We start from the raw sequence: 22,504 nt of genomic DNA on the forward strand, positions 1-22,504 counted from the left end.
TATGTTCAAAGGTATTTCTTTCATTAGTTTAAATTAACTGGCATCTCATCATTTAGTTTAGACATGTACTTCATAAATTTTTAAAGGCTTTTAATTAAAAAAAAATTAAACCTACTGCATTAGTTAGCTTGGACTGCCATAACAAAATACCATAGATCAGGTGGCTTAAACAACAAAGAATTATTTTCTCATGGTTCTGGAAGCTAGAAATCCAAGATCTGGGTGCCAGCATGGTCAGGTTCTGGTGAGGACTGTCCTCCTGGCTTACAGATGGCTCTCTTCTTACAGTGTTCTCATATGGCAGAGAGAGCGAGCTCTGGTGTCTCTTCCTCCTCTTGTAAGGGCACTAATCCCATCATTAGGGACCCAGCTCATGACCTCATCTCAACCTAATTATCTCCCAGAGGCCCCATCTCCAAATACTATCACATTGGAGTTAGGGCTTCAACATACAAATTTTGGGAGTGTGCAATTCAGTTCATAGCACCTACCAAATAATATGCGTTATTTTCCAGTGAATTAATGAATAGGTATATTTAAGACTCTTCCAGTGTTTTTCATAGTGTGAAATTATTATGATTGCACATAAAAACTTATTCAATTACTTTTGCAAAATATTGTGAATGCTTATAAGTTCAAAGGCTAAATTGGCCAGCACCTCGGTAATGCCTGGTCTATTTCATTTGTGGTTTGTAGGGATATCTATTTATTATGTAGCTATTTAGGGACTCACATGTCATTTTTTTATGGGCAAAAAACCTAACTCTGATTTTCTACATGTCTTTTGTACATTTATTTCCCTAAGTAAATCATAAATCCACCTCTAATGCCTAGACCTACACACAGTATGCAGGCATTATAGCTACTCAGAAAGAATCTGTCGTGTAGGTCAAAGCTCCTTGGCTGGAGAACTGACTCCTCTGATAGTAATGATTTTGCCTCACCGGCACCTACAGTATTTTTGTAGCTTGCCTGAGGTCAGCATGTCTTCCCGATGTTCATGGATTATGCTGCTTTTCCAAGAATGTCTCAAAGGGATCCTGCCTGAAAGAAAAGATGCCATACTCTCACATTTCACTGCCTATAAAGAGAGCAAGAATGGCCTCTGTCTTGTACTTTTAGTCAGCTTCAAAACAGAAATGGAACTGATAGTCATCAACCCAGTCTCCCCCACCGCCCATGTATTTTCTAGTCTAGAATGAAGCTAATGAGGTAAATAAAATGAAGCTTCCTAGAAAAGTGAAGGAGGAGAGCATCCACCACCTCACTGCTCCTCCCATTCCTCACCCCTGAAATAGGATTGTTAGTATCTGCTATGATCTAGAGGAGTATTTGGGGCTGTGCCATCTGTCCTCATTAGAAGCACTGAGCTCATAATGACTAAGAAGCTCCAGGGGGTTGTCTAAGCCACCAAGGTTAGAAAGGGGCACAGCATTATCACAGCTGAGCTAAAATTTAATATGATTCTTACTTTACCACCTATGGCGACCTAAGAAGATGAGATGGCAGACAAATAGAAGAGCTTAGTCATGGCTCACCAAAAAGCCAAAAAGCTGTCTTTATGATGGAATAGGGAAGAAGGAACTGGTAAATATTTCTAAATGTCATATGTTTACATACGAATTTATTTTTAGAATTCTTCTCTTATGAGAACTATGTACTTTAAAACTAATCCCTAAATTTAAAGTATTTATATCAAAAATCGTACATATACTCACCAATTAAAAATTAGGAGTGTTCCCTAGAAGGAGGTGTAACCCCAGTGGTCCAGGGGCTGAGAATTCTGTCATTAGAGGTGAGGATTTCTTCTCAGAATGAAGTTAATGTGGTGTTCCTACCTGTGTGACCCCTTGGATGGTTGAGGGGGTCTGGGGTTATTCTTTTTTTTTTTCATTTTTAAAAAATAAATTTATTTATTTATTTATTTATTTTTGGCTGTGTTGGGTCTTTGTTGCTGTGTGTGGGCTTTCTCTAGTTGCAGCGAGTGGGGGCTACTCTTCTTTGCGGTGCTCGGGCTTCTCATTGTGGTGGCTTCTCTTGTTGCGGAGCATGGGCTCCAGGTGCATGGGCTTCAGTAGTTGTGGCTCACAGGCTCAGTAGTTGTGGCACACGGGCTCAGTAGTTGTGGCACATGGGCTCAGTAGTTGTGGCTCACGGGCTCTAGAGCGCAGGATCAGTAGTTGTGGCACACGGGCTTAGTTGCTCTGTGGCATGTGGGATCTTCCCGGACCAGGGCTCGAACCCATGTCCCCTGCATTGGCAGGTGGATTCTTAAGCACTGCGCCACCAGGGAAGCCCTAAAAATCTCATTATTTATTAAGCTAGATCTTTACAGATTAATACAGTTGAGTATCTTTCCATATATTTATTAACCATCTGTATCTCTTCTATGAATTTCCTATTATGTACTTTGTCCTTGTTGTGGTATTTTACTTTTTTGTTCTTGATTCGTAGGAGTTTTCATTTATTTTGGATAATAATTTTATCTATTACATATGTGGCAAATATTTCTCCCCAGTCTGCATTTAAGTTGCAGAAATTTAACATTTTTACCTAGTTATATCTGCTAGTGGGTGGAGTAACTGTGGGGAGTTAAAAGTTGGTGTGCATGTGAATACAGTCTTTTTGGACAATTCCATGGTTAGGTAAGATGTTGGTCTGGGGTTATTCTAATGAAGGTGGGTAGGATTGAGCGTCTCCACAGAAGTGTTGGGGGAAGGGAATATCACCATATCTCAGTAGTGTATTTTTAGAAACTAAATTTTAGATGAGGAATGAAGTCACAATCCTTGAACTAAGAAGAGAGTGAAAAACTAGGTATCAGTTGATTAATTTATGGTGGAAAACACACCTCATTCAGGAATCAGTCTACATGTGTACCGAAACATGGCAAGCAGAGGATCATAAAAGAAAATTGCCTTTTCCCAAAAAAGTAAAACTTGAAAACTTTTGTAGCCTAGAGAACTCACTCTCCTATTCCAAAAAAGATATTTCTTTTTCTGACTAATAACTTGAAAAAGTTGTCTCTCATCAGAGCTCCTGTAGCACACCTTAAGACATCAATACCTTTCTCATTCTCTTTTAGTTTTCCCATTTTTATTGGTGCTCAGAAGTTTGTCGTTGCAGCATCCCCTGCCTCATCAATACCATAACAAGTGAAAATTCCCAAGACTGAGGCTTATATTACAAAGGGTGCAATTTAGACAAGCAACTCTGAGATGAGCAGCTCTCCGCACATGGAGTGAGGAACACAATGATGTAGGAGTGAGAAACCCTGAGGGCTAGACCTAGGGCTTTTATTACCAAGCAGCCTGTGTTTTTCCGGCTTCAGTGGCTTAGGCTGCAAAATAAGATCCCTTTTACTTTTGCCATGGAACCCAGATCTAGCACTTTATTTTAGTAATTCTGGAAAGAAAACATTTAGGCTGAAGGGATGCATTTCTGTTCTCATTGAGGTAAAGAGGTTTTGTACCTTTTTATTTTTCTTGGTAAAATCTTCACTTTTAATCTGGTAGCCTTTATTTTTGTTCTTTTCCTTTGGCTAGCTGGAGAGCAAGTACCATAGACATGGCCCAAAGAATATATTCTTTTCACCCTTGGAGCAAGGAGTACCAGAGTGGAGCACCCTATCCCCTCTGGGCAAATGCCTGCGAGTAAAAAATTTTTAATTAAATCAGTTCAGTTATTATAAGTTGAATTAATCTGTAATTGTAGCATATCATGGGAAACTATTTATGACATAGGCCAGCTGACCCTTATCCAAGTTTCCATGGAAATAACAAGTATGTTCTTGGACTGTTTTAAAATTTCCAGCTGCTTTAAATGTGATATTGAAGCTAAGAAAGAAACCTTCTATTAATAAAATGTATTTGAAATGTGTTCTCAGGTGCTCAAGAGGTAGGCCTAACTTGAAAAAAACTGACTGAAAAGATTCAAGGTGCAATAACCATGGGCTTTCCTCAAACTTCTTTAATTGAAACCTCTGATGTTATTGTGTTGTTTCTATCTGAAGTCAAATGGGAGAAGAGATTGCAAAAAAGTTTTGTGGTTTTGTAATTTTTCCTCTATGAGATAGAGACGTATCTATGTCAGGAGAAGAAGAAGTAGTCATAGTCTTCTCTTGAATGATCAAATAAAGTTTTTGTTCAAGAGATAAACCATATTCCATAGTACCAGATTTATTAATCAAATGTATTGCTGTTAAGAGTGTGAAAATGTTTCAGATGAAATGATAGTATATGGGAGAAATTACCTATGTATTTATAACAGGCCTAACAAAAGTGCAGACACCATGACTACATTGCATGCTTGGTGAAGGTAACGGCAGGTTTGCCGTATTCATAACATTTGAGTTAATCTGTGCAAATCCATGCACACCACTACAGAAATGACTTTCACAGTGAGGTCACTGCTGTCTGCAGCAATTACAGCAGAGCATCAAACAGAATGGAAACCACCAGGTTTGGTAAACAGGATATGCTTACAGAATTTAGTAATCCTGAGGTGACCCAGCCCATCACTGATGTCCTTGAGACAACTGCAGGCTTGTCTACTCATTTTGCCCCAGTGGTGGTGTGGTTATTGTTTTCCTCCGTTAAAATGGAAAATAGGATTGTATTTGACATATACTTGGTGCTTTAGGTAAAGTATACAGTCATCCCTCAGTATTCGAGTGGGATTGGCTCCAGGACCACCGCCCTCCCCCCATGGATACCAAAATCCGAGGATGCTCAAGGCACTTATATAAAATGGTGTAGTGTTTGCATATAATCTATGTGCATCCTCCTGTATACTTTAGATCATCTCTACATTAGTTATAATACCTATTACAATGTAAATGCTATGTAAATAGTTGCTGACATGTGGCAAATTCAAGTTTTGCTTTTTGGAACTTCCTGGAATTAAAAATATATATATATTTTCAATCTGTGATTGGTTGAATCTTTGGATGTCGAACCCATGGATACGGACGGCCAACTGTATAATCCAAAGTTAGCTTCCTTCTTTGGCAAATCCCTGAATCAGTGATTTGCAGCCCTTTAGTATACATCCTTTCTCACCATTCTAAAATTTGCTTGTTATGAATTTATGTATTTCCAGTTTGAGATTTTTCTTTTGACTTTCTTATGGATTTTATTTTTACCATGTAGATTAAAAACTTTTTCAAGTAGTTGTATTTATCAATATTTTCCTTTATGCCTCCAGATTTTAAATAATAGAAAGGCCTCCCCACTCCAGGTTAATAACGAAGTTCTCCTTTGTGTTCTTATAGTATTTTTACGATTTTGTATTTTTAAAATTTAAATCTTTGCTCCTGTGGAATTTACCTGGTGTACAGCATGAGGCATGAATCCAACTTAATTTTATTAAAAATGTCTCTCCAGTTGTCTAGACAATTTTTTGAGTTGTCCATCTTTTCCTCACTTTCAGATGCCATGTTTATCATGCCATGTTTATACACCAAATTCTGTATGCATTGGGGTCTATTTCTAGACTTCCTGTTCCATCCTATTGATTCATTTGTTTATTCTTGTGTCAGGACTACACTTTTAATTATTGTAGCTTTATATTATAATAAGTGTTAGAAATAGCTCCTTCATTTGTATTTACTTTTGGAGGCTTTGTTGACATTCTTTTTATTTTTTTTTGTGGTACGGGGGCCTCTCACTGTTGTGGCCTCTCCCATTGCGGAGCACAGGCTCCGGACGCGCAGGCTCAGCGGCCATGGCTCACGGGCCCAGCCGCTCTGCGGCATGTGGGATCTTCCCAGACCGGAGCACGAACCCGCGTCCCCTGCATCGGCAGGCGGACTCTCAACCACTGCGCCACCAGGGAAGCCGACATTCTTTTTTTAATGTATTTTGGAATTTGCTTGTCTCTCCCCCACCCCTTCCTCAAGTTTTGGTCTTGTTATTGTAATTACAATACATTTCTAAGTTAGCTTAGGAAGAACAACTTTATGAGATTGAGACTTCCTATCTAAGAACTTGGCATGCTGTTCACTTTGTCTCCTTCATGCTTTAAAATTGTATTCAGAAATCTTACACATTTCTAAAGTTTTTCTTCTTAGATATTTCGTCTTTTATTATTGCTACTGTAAATGGAGTCTTTCCCCATTTCACTTTAAACTCACTATGTTCATCTGAAATGTATTGATATCTATATAGTAATTCTGTATCATGCTACCTTACTAAATTTTCTTGTTTACAGTACTTTTTCAGTTGAATATCTCAGGTTTTCCATAATGATCACAAATTGTGATTGTTTTTATTCCTTCTCTGAATTTCTGTACTTCTAGTTTCTTTCTCTTATTAACTATATTGTCTAACATCCAGTACTGTTAAGTAATAGTGGTGACAAGTGAACATCCTTCTTTGTTCCTGACTTTAGTGGGGATGCCTCTACTGTTGCCCCAGTAAGCTTGATGGTCACTTTAGGACCAGGGCATATTTTATCAAGTTAAGAAGGTGTTCATCTATTTCTTAAGTTTAAATATATTTCTAAATAATAAAGCCCCAGGCGTGTGTATCTGCAGCCTGCCTAGCATGATAAGATCAAAGCTCTAAAAGGAAACTTAAGACTTTCTAGTCCACCTCACTCCCATCATGAGTAATAAACTCCAGTCACAGTAATAAATTCCAATCACTTCCCCCCAGAAGTCCCAAAATTACATTGGAAAACAAGCTGGAGCTAAAAATCATTGTACCTTAGGTCTCACACCAGTGTTCTTTTGGGTACACAAAATTAACACTGAAAACTTATGATTATTTTTCTCTTCCATTGTGCATTTTCCTTGAGATTTTCCCATTTTATCCCTTTCTTTTCATCACATTGTTGGGACCTCACATGTGTGGCTTGGCTCTACATTCTTCCCCACTGCTGAGGAGCCAAGTTTATTAAGGATTTTTAGACAGTGACATAATCCCTTCCCCACCCCGAAGACCTCTGCTATTTGGTCTTCTTGCACAAAATGCATTGTCTTCCAAATACTGCTGGTTACTCCTGGAATTAAAGCCGAAAGCTTGCTGGAGCCACTTGAACACCTGAAAATATGCTTTAGCTGTGACAGTGCCTTTAGCAAAGGGATGTGAACCAACAGTAGATGTGTCATAAATGCCATATATTCATTTGTGAGTGGTATTCAGATATCAAAAGAAATTAGGTCCTAATATGTTTACAATCTTCAAAGGGAAAAAAAATTATATTATTAGTACTGTACTTCTGATTTTGATGTGTCATAACTTTAGTAAACATAGAAATTAGTAAAACATTTTATATGCTAAGAAAATTTGTATACAAATGGGAAAAATCTTAGCCATTTGGCAAATTATTTTCTACTGTAAAACAAGATAGTATTTCTATCCATGTATAGTTACTAGACTCTGGAGTCAGACCTGGGTTTGAGTCCTGGCTTTACCACTGCCTGGCTGACTGACTGAACACAAATCACATAATCTCAACTGAGTCCTGTTTTCCTAATCTGCAAATGGAGTCCGGAATACCTTGTAGAGTTGTATAAGAAGTGAATAATGCACATGAAGTGCTTAGCACAGTGGTGCCATGACGTAAGCCCTGAATAAATGAGAGCTATTATTAGTATAGCCTATTGTTAAGGGCCATAATACAGCCTGTTGTTTTTCTTTAAATTACATGAAGTTAGAGGTCAAGGAACAAATATCACAATTTTTACTCAATTTGGATCTATAATTGCAAAACAGCTCAGTTATCGACATAGCCTCCTTTCTGAGAGTTAGAACTAAGGTACTTGTAAGGATTTGACTGCAGTCTGCCCTGGCTCTTCTTTCTTGGGAATTATTTGGGCAGTCATGGCAACTAACACTTACCTAAAACCTCAAGCCTAAAAATATGTTATTACCTTTTTTAAATTAGGTTTTCAGTAGCCAATTATTTTTTGACCATTTTCCACCGATAAGTGGAATAAACCACTACAAAAGACTAATATGATTCATACTCTACATATTTAGAGCTATAAAGGACTCAGGCATCTTTTGCTTATACATTCATTAAGTAATTTTGGAGTGCCTAATTTGTACTAGACATAAAATATATATCCTTAAAGATATATAGATGAAAAAATAGATTCCATACTGTGAAGAAGCTTACAGTCTAGTATGGTGTCTAGAGAGGAACTTAAGAGCCAACTTTTCTAATATATGCCTTCCTTAATATTCCTAACTTCGGGGTGGGGGGCAGAATAGTCCTCTTTTATGGTCCCATAGCACTGTATGCTTGCACTTATTTTAACATTTCTTACACTGTACATTGGCTCCCAAGCAAGACTGTAGGCTACTTAAAGACAGGGACTGTGTCTTACTCATCACAGAAGAAAAAGATACCTAAACATGATCTTGGCCCTTAAATAACTTAAAATTGAGAGACAAAGGCTTATCTACACTACTAACACATATAAAGAACTAACTTAAATATAAACTTGTATGAAATAAAATGCTATGGGAAGTAGGAGGTTTTAGAGGTTATTTAGAGGAGATGGCATTTGAATTGAATTTAGAAGGAATGGTAGGATTTCCAAAGATAAGGAGGTGGGGAAGAGAATCCACGATGAGGGAACATCATGAGCAAAGGCACGGAGGCAAGACAGTGCCTGGGCTGCTTGAGGAATAGCAAGGACTCCAATGTGAGTAGACGCTGGCAAGAATGTTAGGGAGGGACTTGGCTGTAGCTGACCTTGAATGCAATAGTAGGGTGTTAGGACTTTCTTTTGCAGGCAGTGGTGTGTTGACAAGGATATTTGTACAAAAGGGATTAGATCACTTTGTCAGTAGTGTGAATGATGGGGAGAGAAAGATCAGATTCAGGAAGGGAAGCCTAGAGATTTTTAGTAATGTAGACAAGAGATGTTGAAGTAAAAATAGATATGGAAAGGAAGAGAGCAATTCTGGAAATATTGTGCAAAAGGACATGTCAAGCCCTGATCTTAGAGTAAGAGCTGGAGATTCCAATTTGAGTCATTTTCTCAAAGGTGATGGCAGAAGCTCTGGAAGTGGCTAAGGTCACCCAGGAAGAGCAGAGATAAAGTAAGCCAGGGGGAGGCCACAGAACCTTGGGGAAAGCTTATATTTAAGGGGTAAGTAAGTCTTCAGATTTAGAAGAAATGGTGCTTCAAACTTGTTACTAAAAAGATGAGGAAAACTGTCTTTAGAATTAATTGGTTTGCCTAGTTTACAGCAGAGCCCTTTAGAACCCAGGTGCCCCAACTTATAACTCAGTGCACTATTAGTTTAATGCTCTAGACTCTAGTTTAATGCTAAATTTAAAAATCCCACCTACCACCTTTCCCATCCTCACCTATTTTGGTAAGACAGACTAAACTTGAATTTTAGACTCCTTTACATAAATCAAAGTATCCTGCATCTCTTATGCTTCTAGCTACCAATAGCAAAGAGAAAATTTTGCCATTGGAAAATTCAGGGCAAGCCATCCATATGGATGCCATTTAAAATTATAATGTGTGATATGAATTGATAGTAAGAACTGTAAAAAGCCTAATTAAGTCTACCTTATGTTTCAAAGGCAATAAGTTAATCTTACATATTAGTACATGCTTTTATATCCTTTATGTTAAAAAAAAAAAACCTGCTGCCATTTTCAACACTGAATTATCCTTATTGTCCCCAAATACCTTGTTATATACAGAAATGGAAAGGTTTTGCTCAAATAAGCCAAACCAAATAATTTCTTTAGTTTTACAGAAGATTTTGTTGCTGTTAATACTGCAGTCTTCTATGGTATGTGCCAAAGGTGTAGTTTGAAATTCTGTTTTCAACTCAGTGAAATATTTATACCTCAGAGAGGGAGGGCTAAAAAGAAAGGATATGAAACTTTGATGCAGACCATCTTAAGAAGCAAGAATGTGATGGGGCCTCTCAGAAATAGCATCATCCTTGCTGAGCAACAGAACTAAATAATATTTGGCTTTTATCATGTATTTAGCTGGAAGAACTAAGCTTTGAAAATGAACCATCACAAACCATAATTAAATAAACTGTTTACAACTCAACTCTGATAAAAGTCAGTTGATAAAAAGAGCAGGAACGGGTTTCCCTGCTGGCGCAGTGGTTGAGAGTCCACCTGCCGATGCAGGGGACACGGGTTTGTGCCCCGGTCCGGGAAGATCCCACGTGCCGTGGAGCGGCTGGGCCCGTGAGCCATGGCCGCTGAGCCTGCGCGTCCGGAGCCTGTGCTCTGCAACGGGAGAGGCCACAACAGTGAGAGGCCCGCGTACCGCCAAAAAAAAAAAAGAAAGGGCAGGAACAATATAAATACTAAAGGTTGATGGCCCATACCTAGATAAAAATTCCCCGCCCCCCAGGAAATGGATTTTAACCATTTGTGGTACAGTAAATGATCCTATTAGAATTCTAATATATGGACCTACAGCCTACCCCCCCCCCCACCAAAAATCTGAAACATACTTTTAAATTGGTCATTTTCTAGCACTGAAGTTCCAAAAAGATGGTGGGGGGTTTTGTTGTTTTATTTTTCTTTGCTTACTTTGGGTTTCTTTTTAATTTTTGTTTTTCTTAAGCAAGCATATTTTATTAAATATACATATAGAAAAATATGTTTCACAAATGTACAACTCAATGAAGTGTCGCAGATTGAATACACCCATGTATGTAGCATCCAGATCAAGACAGACATCCCCAGCCCTTCAGAATCCACCATCCTCCTCCCTTCCAGCCAGTGGGTACCGCCCCCACCCCACAACTGTTGGGAGACAATTATCATGGGTCTCTGATACTTCTGCACATCTTGTGAGCAGAGATACCACCTGACTTTGTTCAGAGTACCCTTTCAAGTTTATTTGAATAGCCTTGGAAGACAAGAGAGAGTGTTTTTCTCCAGAGAAAAGGGCAGTTTTGCTTAAGTCTTGAAAAAATAGAGATTGTGTCTTATTATTGTCTTTTATTTTACTGTTTAGTATGTTAAAGATGTCTCCCTTCAAAGCAAAGGGTAGGCATGTTTACTTCCCATTATAAAACTGAGGTTACCTAAACTCAGGGTTTCTCTCCTGTCATGCAACCCAGCGTGTGTGCAGGTGTCACCTGGCTTTCTTCATGTTGCATAATTAGGAAGCAGGGCTCAAGAAGCTGCTGCAATACTGACACTGGCTATTGAGTTGTAAGGTTCTTTGTCTCTTGACTCAGCAGCTGTTAACTAGGCAGGGAACATAATAGTTTGTAAGCAGGGCAAAATCTCAGACTCTTCACTGTTCTTGGTAGTAATCACTATTCCAACTTCTACCACCATAGATTAGTTTTACCTGTTCTTAAAATTCATATATAAATGGAATTACACAGCATGTACTCTTGTGACTGGCTTCTTTCATCCAACCTCATGTTTGTGAGATTCATTCACATTATTGTACATAGGCATAGTTTTTTATTTCTCATAGTATTCCATTGTGTGAGTATTTCAAAACTTACTTTTTCTACTGTTGATAGATGCTGGTGCAGTTCCTGCTCTTAGAATTGTGCTGTTATAAACACTTTTATGCATGTCTTTGTGAATATATGCAATGCATGTATTTCTGTTGGGTATATTCCCAGAACTGGATCAGAGGATGTGCATAGACACTGCCAAACAATTTTCTAAAGTATCTGTACTAAGCTACTCTTCCACTAGAAGTGTATGAGCATTCTGGTTTCTCTGTGTATTCTTCCACCCTTGTTATTTTTCATCCTTTTAGTTTAGTTTTTTTTTTTTTTCACACTGACGTGCGTTTATTTTACCAAGGTACATATAAGGAAAGATAAATATGCCAGTGGTACACTTCCAATTTTACAGAGCAATCTCACAAGTATTTTTGCCATTTAGGAAAAGAGATACATCAATTATTACGTTGTTACCAGGGTGAATTGTCAAGACAATCAGAGCCACAAATTTTTTGTAGGTTATTTTTCCATAAAGACAACAGTTTCCAAAGTCTTCAGAGTCTGATAAGACCAAGTTATTCAAATTATACTTCTAAAGATACAGTTTTAACAGAAACAAGTTGAAAACTGTGTGAATATTTACAAAAGTCTCCATATTGTACCAAAAAGAAATTAACATTCTTCCAAATGTTCCTAACGGAAAGCAAAAGAAAATCTATACAACCACATCTTCCCAGTAAACAGAAACAGAGAAAGTAATAAGGTTTTACTAAATACTAGTGAAATTAAGGGCGTGGTATTAATTTTCTACATAAAACACACGAAGTTGCAGTGTTTGTATTTCTTTAAAAAAATCATCTTTTGGCAACATAGTTAGCACTTCAACCACCTTCAATTCTCCCATGCCAATCCTGAGAAAAGTACTTCTCCTCCTATCACCACTAACAAGAGAAGGTATCCCTTCCTTGCACGCTCTTAGTCAATCCTGCGTTTATTCTAGGCCCATATTTCCCCTGGCTCATTTCTGCCTCTGGCCGTCTGTTCAGTTTTCCTTCTCAGGGAGGGCATCCATCACAATCTCTTTAGTTCTTCCATCCATTCATTCCATGTATGTCTTTCTTTAAACCAACTAGGCGTTGCTATAGATGGGTGAGGGCTGGGAAGAAGGCAGAGAGGGACTGAGAGCTCTGGTAGTCTCCTTTACAGGACCATCTCTCTGCCTCTGGAAATGATAAAGAGCCAAGTTAAACCGAAAAACCTGCTTCTGCAGATGCTTCTGAGCTACCACTTTTTAAAAAGAGAAGTGGGCTTCCCTGGTGGCGCAGTGGTTGAGAGTCCGCCTGCCGATGCAGGGGACACGGGTTCGTGCCCCGGTCCAGGAAGATCCCACATGCCGTGGAGCGGCTAGGCCTGTGAGCCATGGCCGCTGAGCCTGCGTGTCCGGAGCCTGTGCTCCGCAACAGGAGAGGCCACAACAGTGAGAGGCCCGCGTACAGCAAAAAAAAAAAAAAAAGAGAGATAGAAGTGATATGAGAAAGAGAGGGAGATGAGAAATAGAAGAGAAACTGTACACCTACCCTGGCACTGCTGGCACTTCTTCCTATTCAGGATGAGGAAGGGAGACAAATAAAAGTACCTAACTTTTGTATGGCTTCACTGGTTGAGGCTGAGAAAGCCTGGTACTTAGCAAGGACACCATCATTCTCCTTGCCATGCAAATAGGGTCTAACTCGTCACCTCAACCACTTGCCTGACAGTCAGTAGGGTTCCTGAGTGATGGTGAGGAATTGAGGTCTTTTAGGGGAGAAATAGAAAGGTCTTTTATATGATGGCAGGAAGCCTGGGTCTACCACCAGTTCTGAAGATCCTTGTTTACCAAAAACCAGAAAGTGGAGCTGACAATGGTCTAGAAAATGTTCAGCCAGCAGGCGGCAGCCTAAGGGGGTGGGTGTAGCCAGTAGCAGGCAGCATTAGGTGATCAGAGAAGCAGGAAGAGCAACGGAGTTGCATAAACCAGAGACCAAGCAGCCCACTGCTTCTCTCTCTTGACTTTATTAATGCCCAGCAATTGTCCACAGGCCATGTGCAGAGCAGAATGATTAAAACAGGCTCTTAAAAATAGCTGGAAATCCAGATGGTAGTAACTAGACCAGAAGCCTTGGGAACAAACAGGGTCCAAGCAGTGCAGACAAAGGCAGTGCCATCTGTAGCGTCATTTATTTGGCTTAGAAGAGTGTGAACTACCACCATGCAGCACGTGATATTAATGCACAACAGCATGCCACGGGGAAGTGGAGCAGCATAGCCACGAAGGTCTCAATCTTGAAAGCTGAGAGAGCTGAATGTCCAGTGGAGGGAAGGTGTGGAAAGGTGAGCACAAAATGAGTCAAAGGCATACCCTTGCTGTTGCTAAGGCCTAGGTCCAGCAGGAGGTGGTAGGGGACCTGTGTGAGAGTATTTCCAAGAGCAAAGGTTAACCAGATTGGAACCCAAAGGGCCTGGATATCTCCACTGGCTCCCTTGTCTGGAGAAGTCTAGCCCTATGGGCTCCTTCATCCCATAGGTAGTATTGCAGTGGATTTGGCCAGAGGTCCTCTTTGATAATCTCAGCAATCCTGTCAGACTCTGGAAGGCTGTGGTCTGAAAACCAGGCAAAGAAGCTGCACATGAGGTCTTGGTTCCTAGGAAGGAAAGCCTGGGGTTCAGGGCCCGGGTGCCATATGATCGGAGTGGAAAGAAACACCACGTGCCCCGAGGACCTGACCTCGTATTCCTTCACAATCCAATTGTTTTTGGAAAGAAGAATTATGGGTTTCTTCGAAAGAAGAACTTGAACTTGCACCCCATCCTAGGATGTCTGAGTTCCTTCACCTCCTAATTCGCTACATACCTGAACATCTCTGCATCTCTGCCTCTAATCAGGGCAGATAGCTGTGGGTGGTTCCAAAAGGTAGTGACTCAGAAGCCCGGGATGTGCCTCCACTGTAGGTAGTGTTGACGCATGCGCCCAAAATTGCGCCCGAACTGGAGGGAGGCCTGGTCAGCCTGAGGGTGTGCAGTTCCAGCTGGATGGCCTCCAGGGGACTCAGGTGGAGACCCTCACTCTGGGCTGGAGCCTTGCCTCGTCCTTCACCTCGTTTACCCCTCTGTGCTCCTCCACCACTTCCATTTCCTCAGCCACTGGCTTCTCCTCCATTTCAACCTCTCCTCCTCGTCCACTGCTTCTGAGAAGATGGTGCCCCTTTCAGTCTTCGCTTCCGCGGCCTTTGCCCCAGTCATCATCAGCTCAGACTCTGACCGCTCTGTGCCACAGGTTTCTAGGGCCTTCTCCCCACCAGTTTCACGCTGAAAGCCATTTTTTTAGTCTGCGCTCTGCTGCCGCAGAGGCAGAGGCTGCTTCCACACCCTCCCCGGGTGGCACGACCTCCTCCCGCCCCGCTTCGGCCGCTCCATGGTCACGACCCCCAGAGACTGGGATCTGGGGAGTAGGGCCGCAGCCCATGGCGCCCCCCTCCACCGGAAGCTGGGCGGTGGGAGTGTTTGATCTCCAAGCTGCCCTCACTCGTCTCCACCATCACCTGCATCATCTTCCTTTCCTCTAGAAGCTTCTGGCACTGCTGTGGGTCCAGGTCGCCCAGGGCATGGTCGGGAGTAGTGAGGTTGCGGGTTTGGGGGAGAGGGATCCCCTGGGCCCCATTAGGGACACTTATGTTGTTAGCAGCCCGACCAGCTGTTTGTTGGCATCTGTTTTCCTAACCAAAGACTTACTCATGCAAACCAGCCTATTGCGCAGCCCACCCTTCAGTTTCCCGATACTCACCCTCAGTCTCTAGGCACCCACTCTCGGTCTCTTAGAGTCTATTTCTGTGGCTTCTGCCATCCTTTTTATTCGGATTGTTCTGGTGTATGTGTGATGGTGTTACACAGTGGTTTTAATTTGCATTTACCCAGTGTCTAAGAAATTGGGAAGCTTTTCATGTGGTTTTGATTTTGCCATTTGGATATTCTCTTTTTGTGAAGTATCCGAGTCTTCTCCCCATTGCGTGTTCTATATTTTTCATGTTGATTTGTAGGAATGCATTATACGTGCTAGATACGAGTCCTTTTTCAGATCTGTGTATTGCAAATATCCTCTCCCTCCGTGACTTGCTTTTTCACTATCTTAATGATGCCTTTTAATGAACAAAAGTTTTTAATCTTCATATATTCCAATTTATCATTTTCCCCTTTAGATTAGTGCTTTTTGTGTCCTGTTTAAGAGATCTTGCCTTTCTAACATCGTTCACATTTATATCTGCAATCCATTTGGAGTTGCTTTTTGTGAATGGTGTGAGGGGAGTCAAGATTCATTTTTCCTCCCATATGATCATCTGATTGACCAAGCAGTATTTATTGAAGAGACCATCCTTTCCCCATGCATAGGTTTTTAGATGTTTCCATTAAAAGTGACGTATGTCATTGGCCAGAGCTAGTCAGATGGCCTTGCCTAGCTTCAAGGGGTCAGGGAAATATAATCCTCCCCTGAGATTGGAATGTGAAGGAAACTGGAAATATTGGTGAGCACTGTATCACTCACTCATCACAGACTATAACTTGAGTGGTGTGTACAAGACCAGCAGAGTTAAGCCAAAGAAAGTAGAGAAGAGGTAATGATGAATAGAAGAGGAGAAATTAATGAAAGACAATAGAGAGTATCAACCAAAGATTAATAATAAAAGGAGAGAGAATAAACAATATTTGGAATGAAAAATACAGTCACAGTAGTGATTTAAGGAAATATAAGAGAACATGTTGGACAGACTTGTGCCAGTACATTTTCTTTTCTTTTTTTTTTAATTTTTATTGGAGTATAGTTGATTTACAATGTTGTGTTAGTTTTAGGTGTACAGCAAAGTGAATCAGTTATATATATATATATATATATATATATATATATATCCACTTTTTTAAAATTCTTTTCCCATATAGGCCATTACAGAGTATTGAGTAGAGTTCCCTGTGCTATACAGCAGGTTCTTATTAGTTATCTATTTTATATATAGTAGTGTGTATATGTCAGTCCCAATGCCGGTACATTTTCAAACTTGGATGAAATATATGAATTCATGGAAATGTATAGCTCATCAATACTGAAATGCAGTGAAAGGCCTAAATAGACATAGAAATAATAAATAGAATCAAGAATTTAAAAAGAATCTTTCGGGCTTCCCTGGTGGCACAGTGGTTGAGAATCTGCCTGCCAAAGCAGGGGACACGGGTTCGAGCCCTGGTCTGGGAAAATCCCACATCCCGTGGAGCAACTAAGCCCGTGCACCACAGCCACTGAGCCTGCACGTCTGGAGCCTGTGCTCGCAACAAGAGAGGCCGCGACAGTGAGAGGCCCACGCACCACGATGAAGAGTGGCCCCCGCTCACTGCAACTAGAGAAAGCCCTCACACAGAAATGAAGACTCAACACAGCCAAAAATAAATAAATAAATTTATTAAAAAAAGAATCTTTCTACAAAGTTAGCATGAGGCTAAATAATTTTGAGGCAGATACTACCTAACCTTCAAGGAACATATAATCTATTTCTTTTCCTTATTAAACATTCAATATTTACTGTGTGCCTATAGCATGCCTACTACTGTTCTAGGGCCTTAGGATACATTGTTAAACAGAACAAAGATTTCTTCCCTCTTGGAGTTTCTAGCAGAGGAGAAAGACAATAAATAATAATAATAAAAAGTAAATGAAACATATTAGAAAGTGATAAGTGCTATGGATAAAACAATAGGTAGAGGTGAGTAAGGGGATTGAGAGTCCTGGGGGTAGGGAGTGGGGAGCAGATTGTAGTTTTAAATAGGGTAAGCAGAGGAAACTTCATTGAAAAGATAAAATTTTGGCAAAGATTCAAATAAGATGAGGGATTTAGCTAAGTGGATATTCTGAAGAAGAGCATTCTAGGAAGAGAGAAGAGCTAAGCAGAGGCCCTAGGACAGGAGCATGCTTAGGGTGTTCAAGGAACAAAAAGGAGATCAGTGTGACTGGAGCAGGGTGAATGGGAGAGGCCAGATCAAGTAGAATCTTACATGATATTGTAAGAAGTTTGTCTTTTATTCGTAGTGAAATGGGAAACCACTACAGGATTTTGAACAGAGGACTCAAAATTTGATTCATGTTTTGCATGGATCACTCTGGCTCCTGGGTGAAGAATAGACTGTGTGGGGCCAGTGGTAGATGTAGGGAGATCTTTTAGGAGTCTATCAAAGTAATACAGGTGAAAGATGATATTTCTTAGACCATGTTGTAGCAGTGGAGGTGGATAGTGGTTACAGTATGATGGTAGAGCCAGCATGATTTCATGGTGAACTGGATGTGGGGTATAAGAGAAGGAAAGAAGTCAAGGGTGACTCTGTGGATTTTGACCTGAGCAGCTGATAGAATGGAGTTGCCAGAAGCAGAGATAGGGAAGGTTATGATAGAGCAGATCTTTGCAGGAAAATCAGAAGTTTGCTTTCGGACATGTTAAGTTTGAGATGACTGTTGGACAACAGAGTTGAGATACCAAGTGGGTATTAGGAGTTTGGAGCACAGGAGAGGTCTGGGATGGGGATACATATGTGGAAATAATCAGCATACATGATATTTAAAGCTGTATTTAAAGCTTGCTGAAATCACCAAGGATTTGAGCAGTGATAGACCAAGCCCTGAGGCCTCCAAAATTACAAGGTCAGGGAGAAGAGGAAGAACCAGTAAGAGACTAAGAAGAGACCAGTGAAGTAGGAGGGAATCTGAAAATGTGCAGTACGCTGAAAGCCAAATGTATAAAGGAAAGTGTTCAACTGTGTGACGTGGTGCTGATAGGCTAAGTAAAACAAGAATTGACCAATGGATTTTACAACAAAAGTGATGGAGGTCAGAATAGGTTTTAAAGGGAATGGGAGGAAGGAAATTGGAGACAGTGAATATTGATAATTCTATTGAGGAATTTGCCAAAAAGGGAAATAAACGGAGTCATCACTTGACAAGAACAGTTTTAGAGGAGTGGTAGGGTGACAGCTTGACTGTAATGGGTTTAAGAGAAAATCCATAAGGGAGAGAGTGAAAATAGCAAGTATATACGACTCGACATTTTGCTACAAAGAAATGGGATGGTGGCTGGTGGGGAGAGTGGGCCAAAGAAAACGTCTTTAAAATGGGAGAAAAAGAAGTATGTGTGCATGCTGTTGCGAATGATTCAGCAGGGAGCAAAAATAATGTAGGAGAGAGAAAGGAGAATCATTGGAGGGATGTCCTTGAATAGGTGAAAGCAGATGGAATCTAGTGCCTATGTAGGGGAGAAGGAGTCAGCCTTTAATAGGAGCATGACAAGTTCACCTATGGGAACCAGAAGGCAAAGTATGAGGGTGTAGTTGCTGGTTGGTGGGTAGAAGTGATGATGGAGTCTATGAAATTCTCTTCTGTTTGCTTCAGTGTTCTCAGTAAAGGAGAAAGCAAGATTCAACTCAAGTGAGAGAGAGAGAGGATGAGGCAGTGGGAGTCTGGGGACAGAGGGGTAGGAAATAGTTTTCTAGAGAATCAAAGAGTGACTGGACTACGACATATGGTATGATTATCACACAGCATTAAGATCATGAATTTGAAGTGAGGCACATTGGCATGGTTGTGAATTTCTCTTCAGCCACATTCAGTTTACAGGTGCAGCATGAGTAAGCAGAGTTGGATTTAGTCAGAGCTGAAGCAAGAAGGGCAAGAGAATGATTATAATCTTGATCTTAGAATCTAAGTTAGAGGAGTAAAGGATATATAGGGAGGGGGCAGTGAAAAGGTGGCCTGATCAATGGATTGGAAGACCCAGGGAATTGAAGGGTCCCTGGGTTTAAGTACCAGAGTGAGCTAGAAGGATGAGAGACAGTGGTCTGAGAGTGGACTGCAGGGGATTGGTTAGAACCCTACTCCTCCATCCAACTTGGGCTCCAATGAGGCATATTGAGGACGAGGTCATTGCAGGGGACGAGGTCAGTGTACCAGGAAGCCTGGGTGGATCACCTATGTGTATATTGAAATCACTGAGAGATAAGATGAGAAAGAAGTGAGAATAAGCCAGGAGCTAAAATCCTTGAGAAATGAGGGAGAAATGACAGGAGAATAGCAAGAATGCAGGGTATTAGGTGATTTAAACTGATGCCAGGAGATTTAAAGCTGGGTCTGTATTCTAGGGCCAAAGTTAATTATAAAACACCACCTCCTTTGGCTAAATTAGTTAGTCAAAAGGCAGACAAGTTTAGAATTTGATATTACTTAATGTCACAGAGCCTGTATTTTATTATTTTTTTCTTTCTCAAAGTGTGCAGAAGAAAGTCACACATATGTTAGCTGATCAAAAACAAGGAATGTATATGTTTTTGAAAATTGGAAAGTGAGTAGTGATAATACTTTCTGAGTTCAGTGCGAAATGTTATTCTCTTTTGGGGTCTTTCATTCTGCTTGTGTCCTAGAGTATGGACTAGAAACTACTGAAAAGAACAAAATATGATTTCAACTTTGGGCTTGAAACATTCTGGCTATAAAAAAATGTTTTAAGGGGAGTAAGGAGAGCTAGTACAAAATCTCAGAAATATCTAGTCAACCAGAAGCAGAAAGAGGGAAGGGGGAGGGAGAGAAAGAGAAAGAAAAAGGAAAGAAAAGAAGAAATATGAGTAAAGAAAGAAGATGGCTTTTGGGGAAGAGTACAGTTTAGCCACAAATCTGCACATCACAGAACTGTGAATGTTTAAATTCTCTGGGAAACAGAAACAGCGTGACGTTTTAAAAGATAAACTTAATATAAGATGAATGAAAAGACCCTGTGAATTGTATAGTCTTATTTTTCTTTGACTCCTCAAATATTGTTCGGTTCTTACTTGTTTTGAAGGGAATCTCTCATTCTTGACCTAAATTCTTTAAACAAGTATGTTTGTTTAGTGACTTAGCATACAGAAATATTGTTCTTTGGGCTAGGCCACCCAGTTTAGAAAGCTGAGGGCCTGGGTACTTAAGACTCAAAAGAATGTTGGTAGACAGGAGAAGGAGATGTACACTTTGTTAATTTCCTCTGTTTCCCATGAAAGACCATTAAGCTGTGTTTGCAAAGGAAATGGTAAAAAAGAAGCTTTGAGTGATTAACCAAGCAGCTTTATAGCTGCAGTCTATTGCCTCTTAGAAATAGCATATAAATATAGAAGTAGGGAGAAAATATTTGAGTTACCAGGGTGTGGGTAATGAGTTACTCTGGGAAAGTTAATAATTATGATTTAATCATTTTCTACCACTACAGCACTCATAGAGAGCAAATATACATTATTGTGCCTAATGAAACTGTTAAGAGGCTGAGGTCTGTGTAGGGTCGGGGGGAGAGCCAGGTGACAGGGGTGACCAAATCAGCCAGGGATACACAGAGCCATCACAAAAATTCAAAATATAGGTCAAAACACTAAGTAAAATGTTTGTAATATCTAAATGTTAAACATACATAATCATTCTAGCCTAACTGAGATAAAATTAATTTTTAAAAATAATGAAATTGATACTGTAGCAAATGAATAAAATTCAGCTAATCATGAAAAATCGAAATAATATTATCGGATCTTTTAAAAAATAGTGTGATCTTAAAAAACAAAGTGCATTGATGGTGTCTTCATTGCAGTATGAGCAAGTTTGGGGTCAGAAATTTCCAGCAGCTTTAAAAACTCAGGCTCTACATTAGTAGCAGAATGGTGAGCAGAGTTTTGCTCTAATTCTTAGTATTTTCTTCTTAGCTGTCATTTTTAAATAATTTCTCTTTTTGATCTTTTTTTCTTTAGAAACAGCAATATTTTTATGTTTTAGCACGTTACATCCTCACTGCACCCTATGAACTAGCAGGTAGGAAAACTGAGGCACAGAAATAACAAGGAATTTGCTCATGGACACATAGAAAATCACAAAGTCAGGAAATGAACCCAGATAATCAGACTCCGAAGCTCTTTCTGTTAAACACTGCAGGGTACACTCTGAGCCTTTCTCAGCCTCAATTCTCTCATCTATATAAAATATGGTCTATAATTCTTATTTCTCATGGTGGTTGCAACAATTAAATAAGATGTGGAGCTTGGGCAGGGGAATGTTCTTTATCTGTTTCTGTATTGTTGTCTTTATCTGTTTCTGTATTGTTTGATTTGTTATAATGAGCATGAATTATTCATGTATTTTTTAATCAAGAAAAAAAATGTTAAGGCCTATAAGAGTGTCTGGCACAGAGAGGCACCCAATAAAGTCATTATTATGTCTGAGAGGAAAGTCAGAGTTTCCATTTTCATCAATAGGGATTTGTCATCTCTGGAAGCTTGGGTGCAAAGAGAAGAAATAAGATAGGGGAACAGCTAGAAGAGAATCCAGGGTAGAGGATTTTACTTGCCAGTGAGAGGGGCTTGTTCATCTTTTTTTTTTTTTTTTTTTTTTTTGCGATACGCGGGCCTCTCACTGTTGTGGCCTCTCCCATTGCGGAGCACAGGCTCCAGATGCGCAGGCTCAGCGGCCATGGCTCATGGGCCCAGCCGCTCCATGGCATGTGGGATCCTCCCAGACCGGGGCACGAACCCGTGTCCCCTGCATCGGCAGGCGGAGTCTCAACCACTGCGCCACCAGGGAAGCCCGGGCTTGTTCATCTTAAAGTGAGGGTGGGAACCATTGGGAGGGAGAGCGCACTGGTTTAGGCAAGTGGGAATTAACCAATGGAGCAAAATTCCAAGGAATTTGGGGTTGGGGGGAGTCCTAGAACCTTGGATGAATTCACTTATTTTGGAGAAGATTAACAGTGACTTGTTAGTCAATAAGGCCCATTTTCTAAGGTAATAAAAAGTATCATTTTGGAAAATGAGAAAGGAATTAAAAGAACTCTATGGTTTTCTTTACTTATCTGCCTGGTTCTGGGGGATGTAAGAATAGGTTTTCTGAAGAGGAGCCATCAGTTTATTTTTCCATTTGTGGATTACAATGGTAAAACGATTGTTGGCAAAAGAACATCTTTTCAAGCGGCTTCCCTTGGTGTAGGTCAGAGGGGCAACAAGAGGAGTTATTTCTGCAG

At 40.2% G+C, this 22,504-nt stretch overlaps 2 protein-coding genes across 2 annotated transcripts in view; one reads left to right on the forward strand and one right to left on the reverse strand.

Moving 5' to 3' along the window:
- ACYP2 (acylphosphatase 2) overlaps positions 1 to 22,504 on the forward strand; it is a 172,931-nt gene that overhangs the window by 113,839 nt on the left and 36,588 nt on the right. The window lies entirely within an intron of this gene.
- On the reverse strand, positions 13,820 to 14,780 carry TSPYL6 (TSPY like 6). The gene is given in 6 exon segments (XM_082642763.1): positions 13,820 to 14,223; positions 14,226 to 14,291; positions 14,295 to 14,375; positions 14,379 to 14,467; positions 14,470 to 14,523; positions 14,526 to 14,780. Coding segments are annotated over 6 exon segments (711 nt in total). The 5' UTR covers positions 14,614 to 14,780; the 3' UTR covers positions 13,820 to 13,890.

The sequence above is a fragment of the Mesoplodon mirus genome (assembly GCF_964341445.2).
Source record: "Mesoplodon mirus genome assembly, chromosome: 14".
NCBI lineage: Eukaryota > Metazoa > Chordata > Mammalia > Artiodactyla > Ziphiidae > Mesoplodon > Mesoplodon mirus.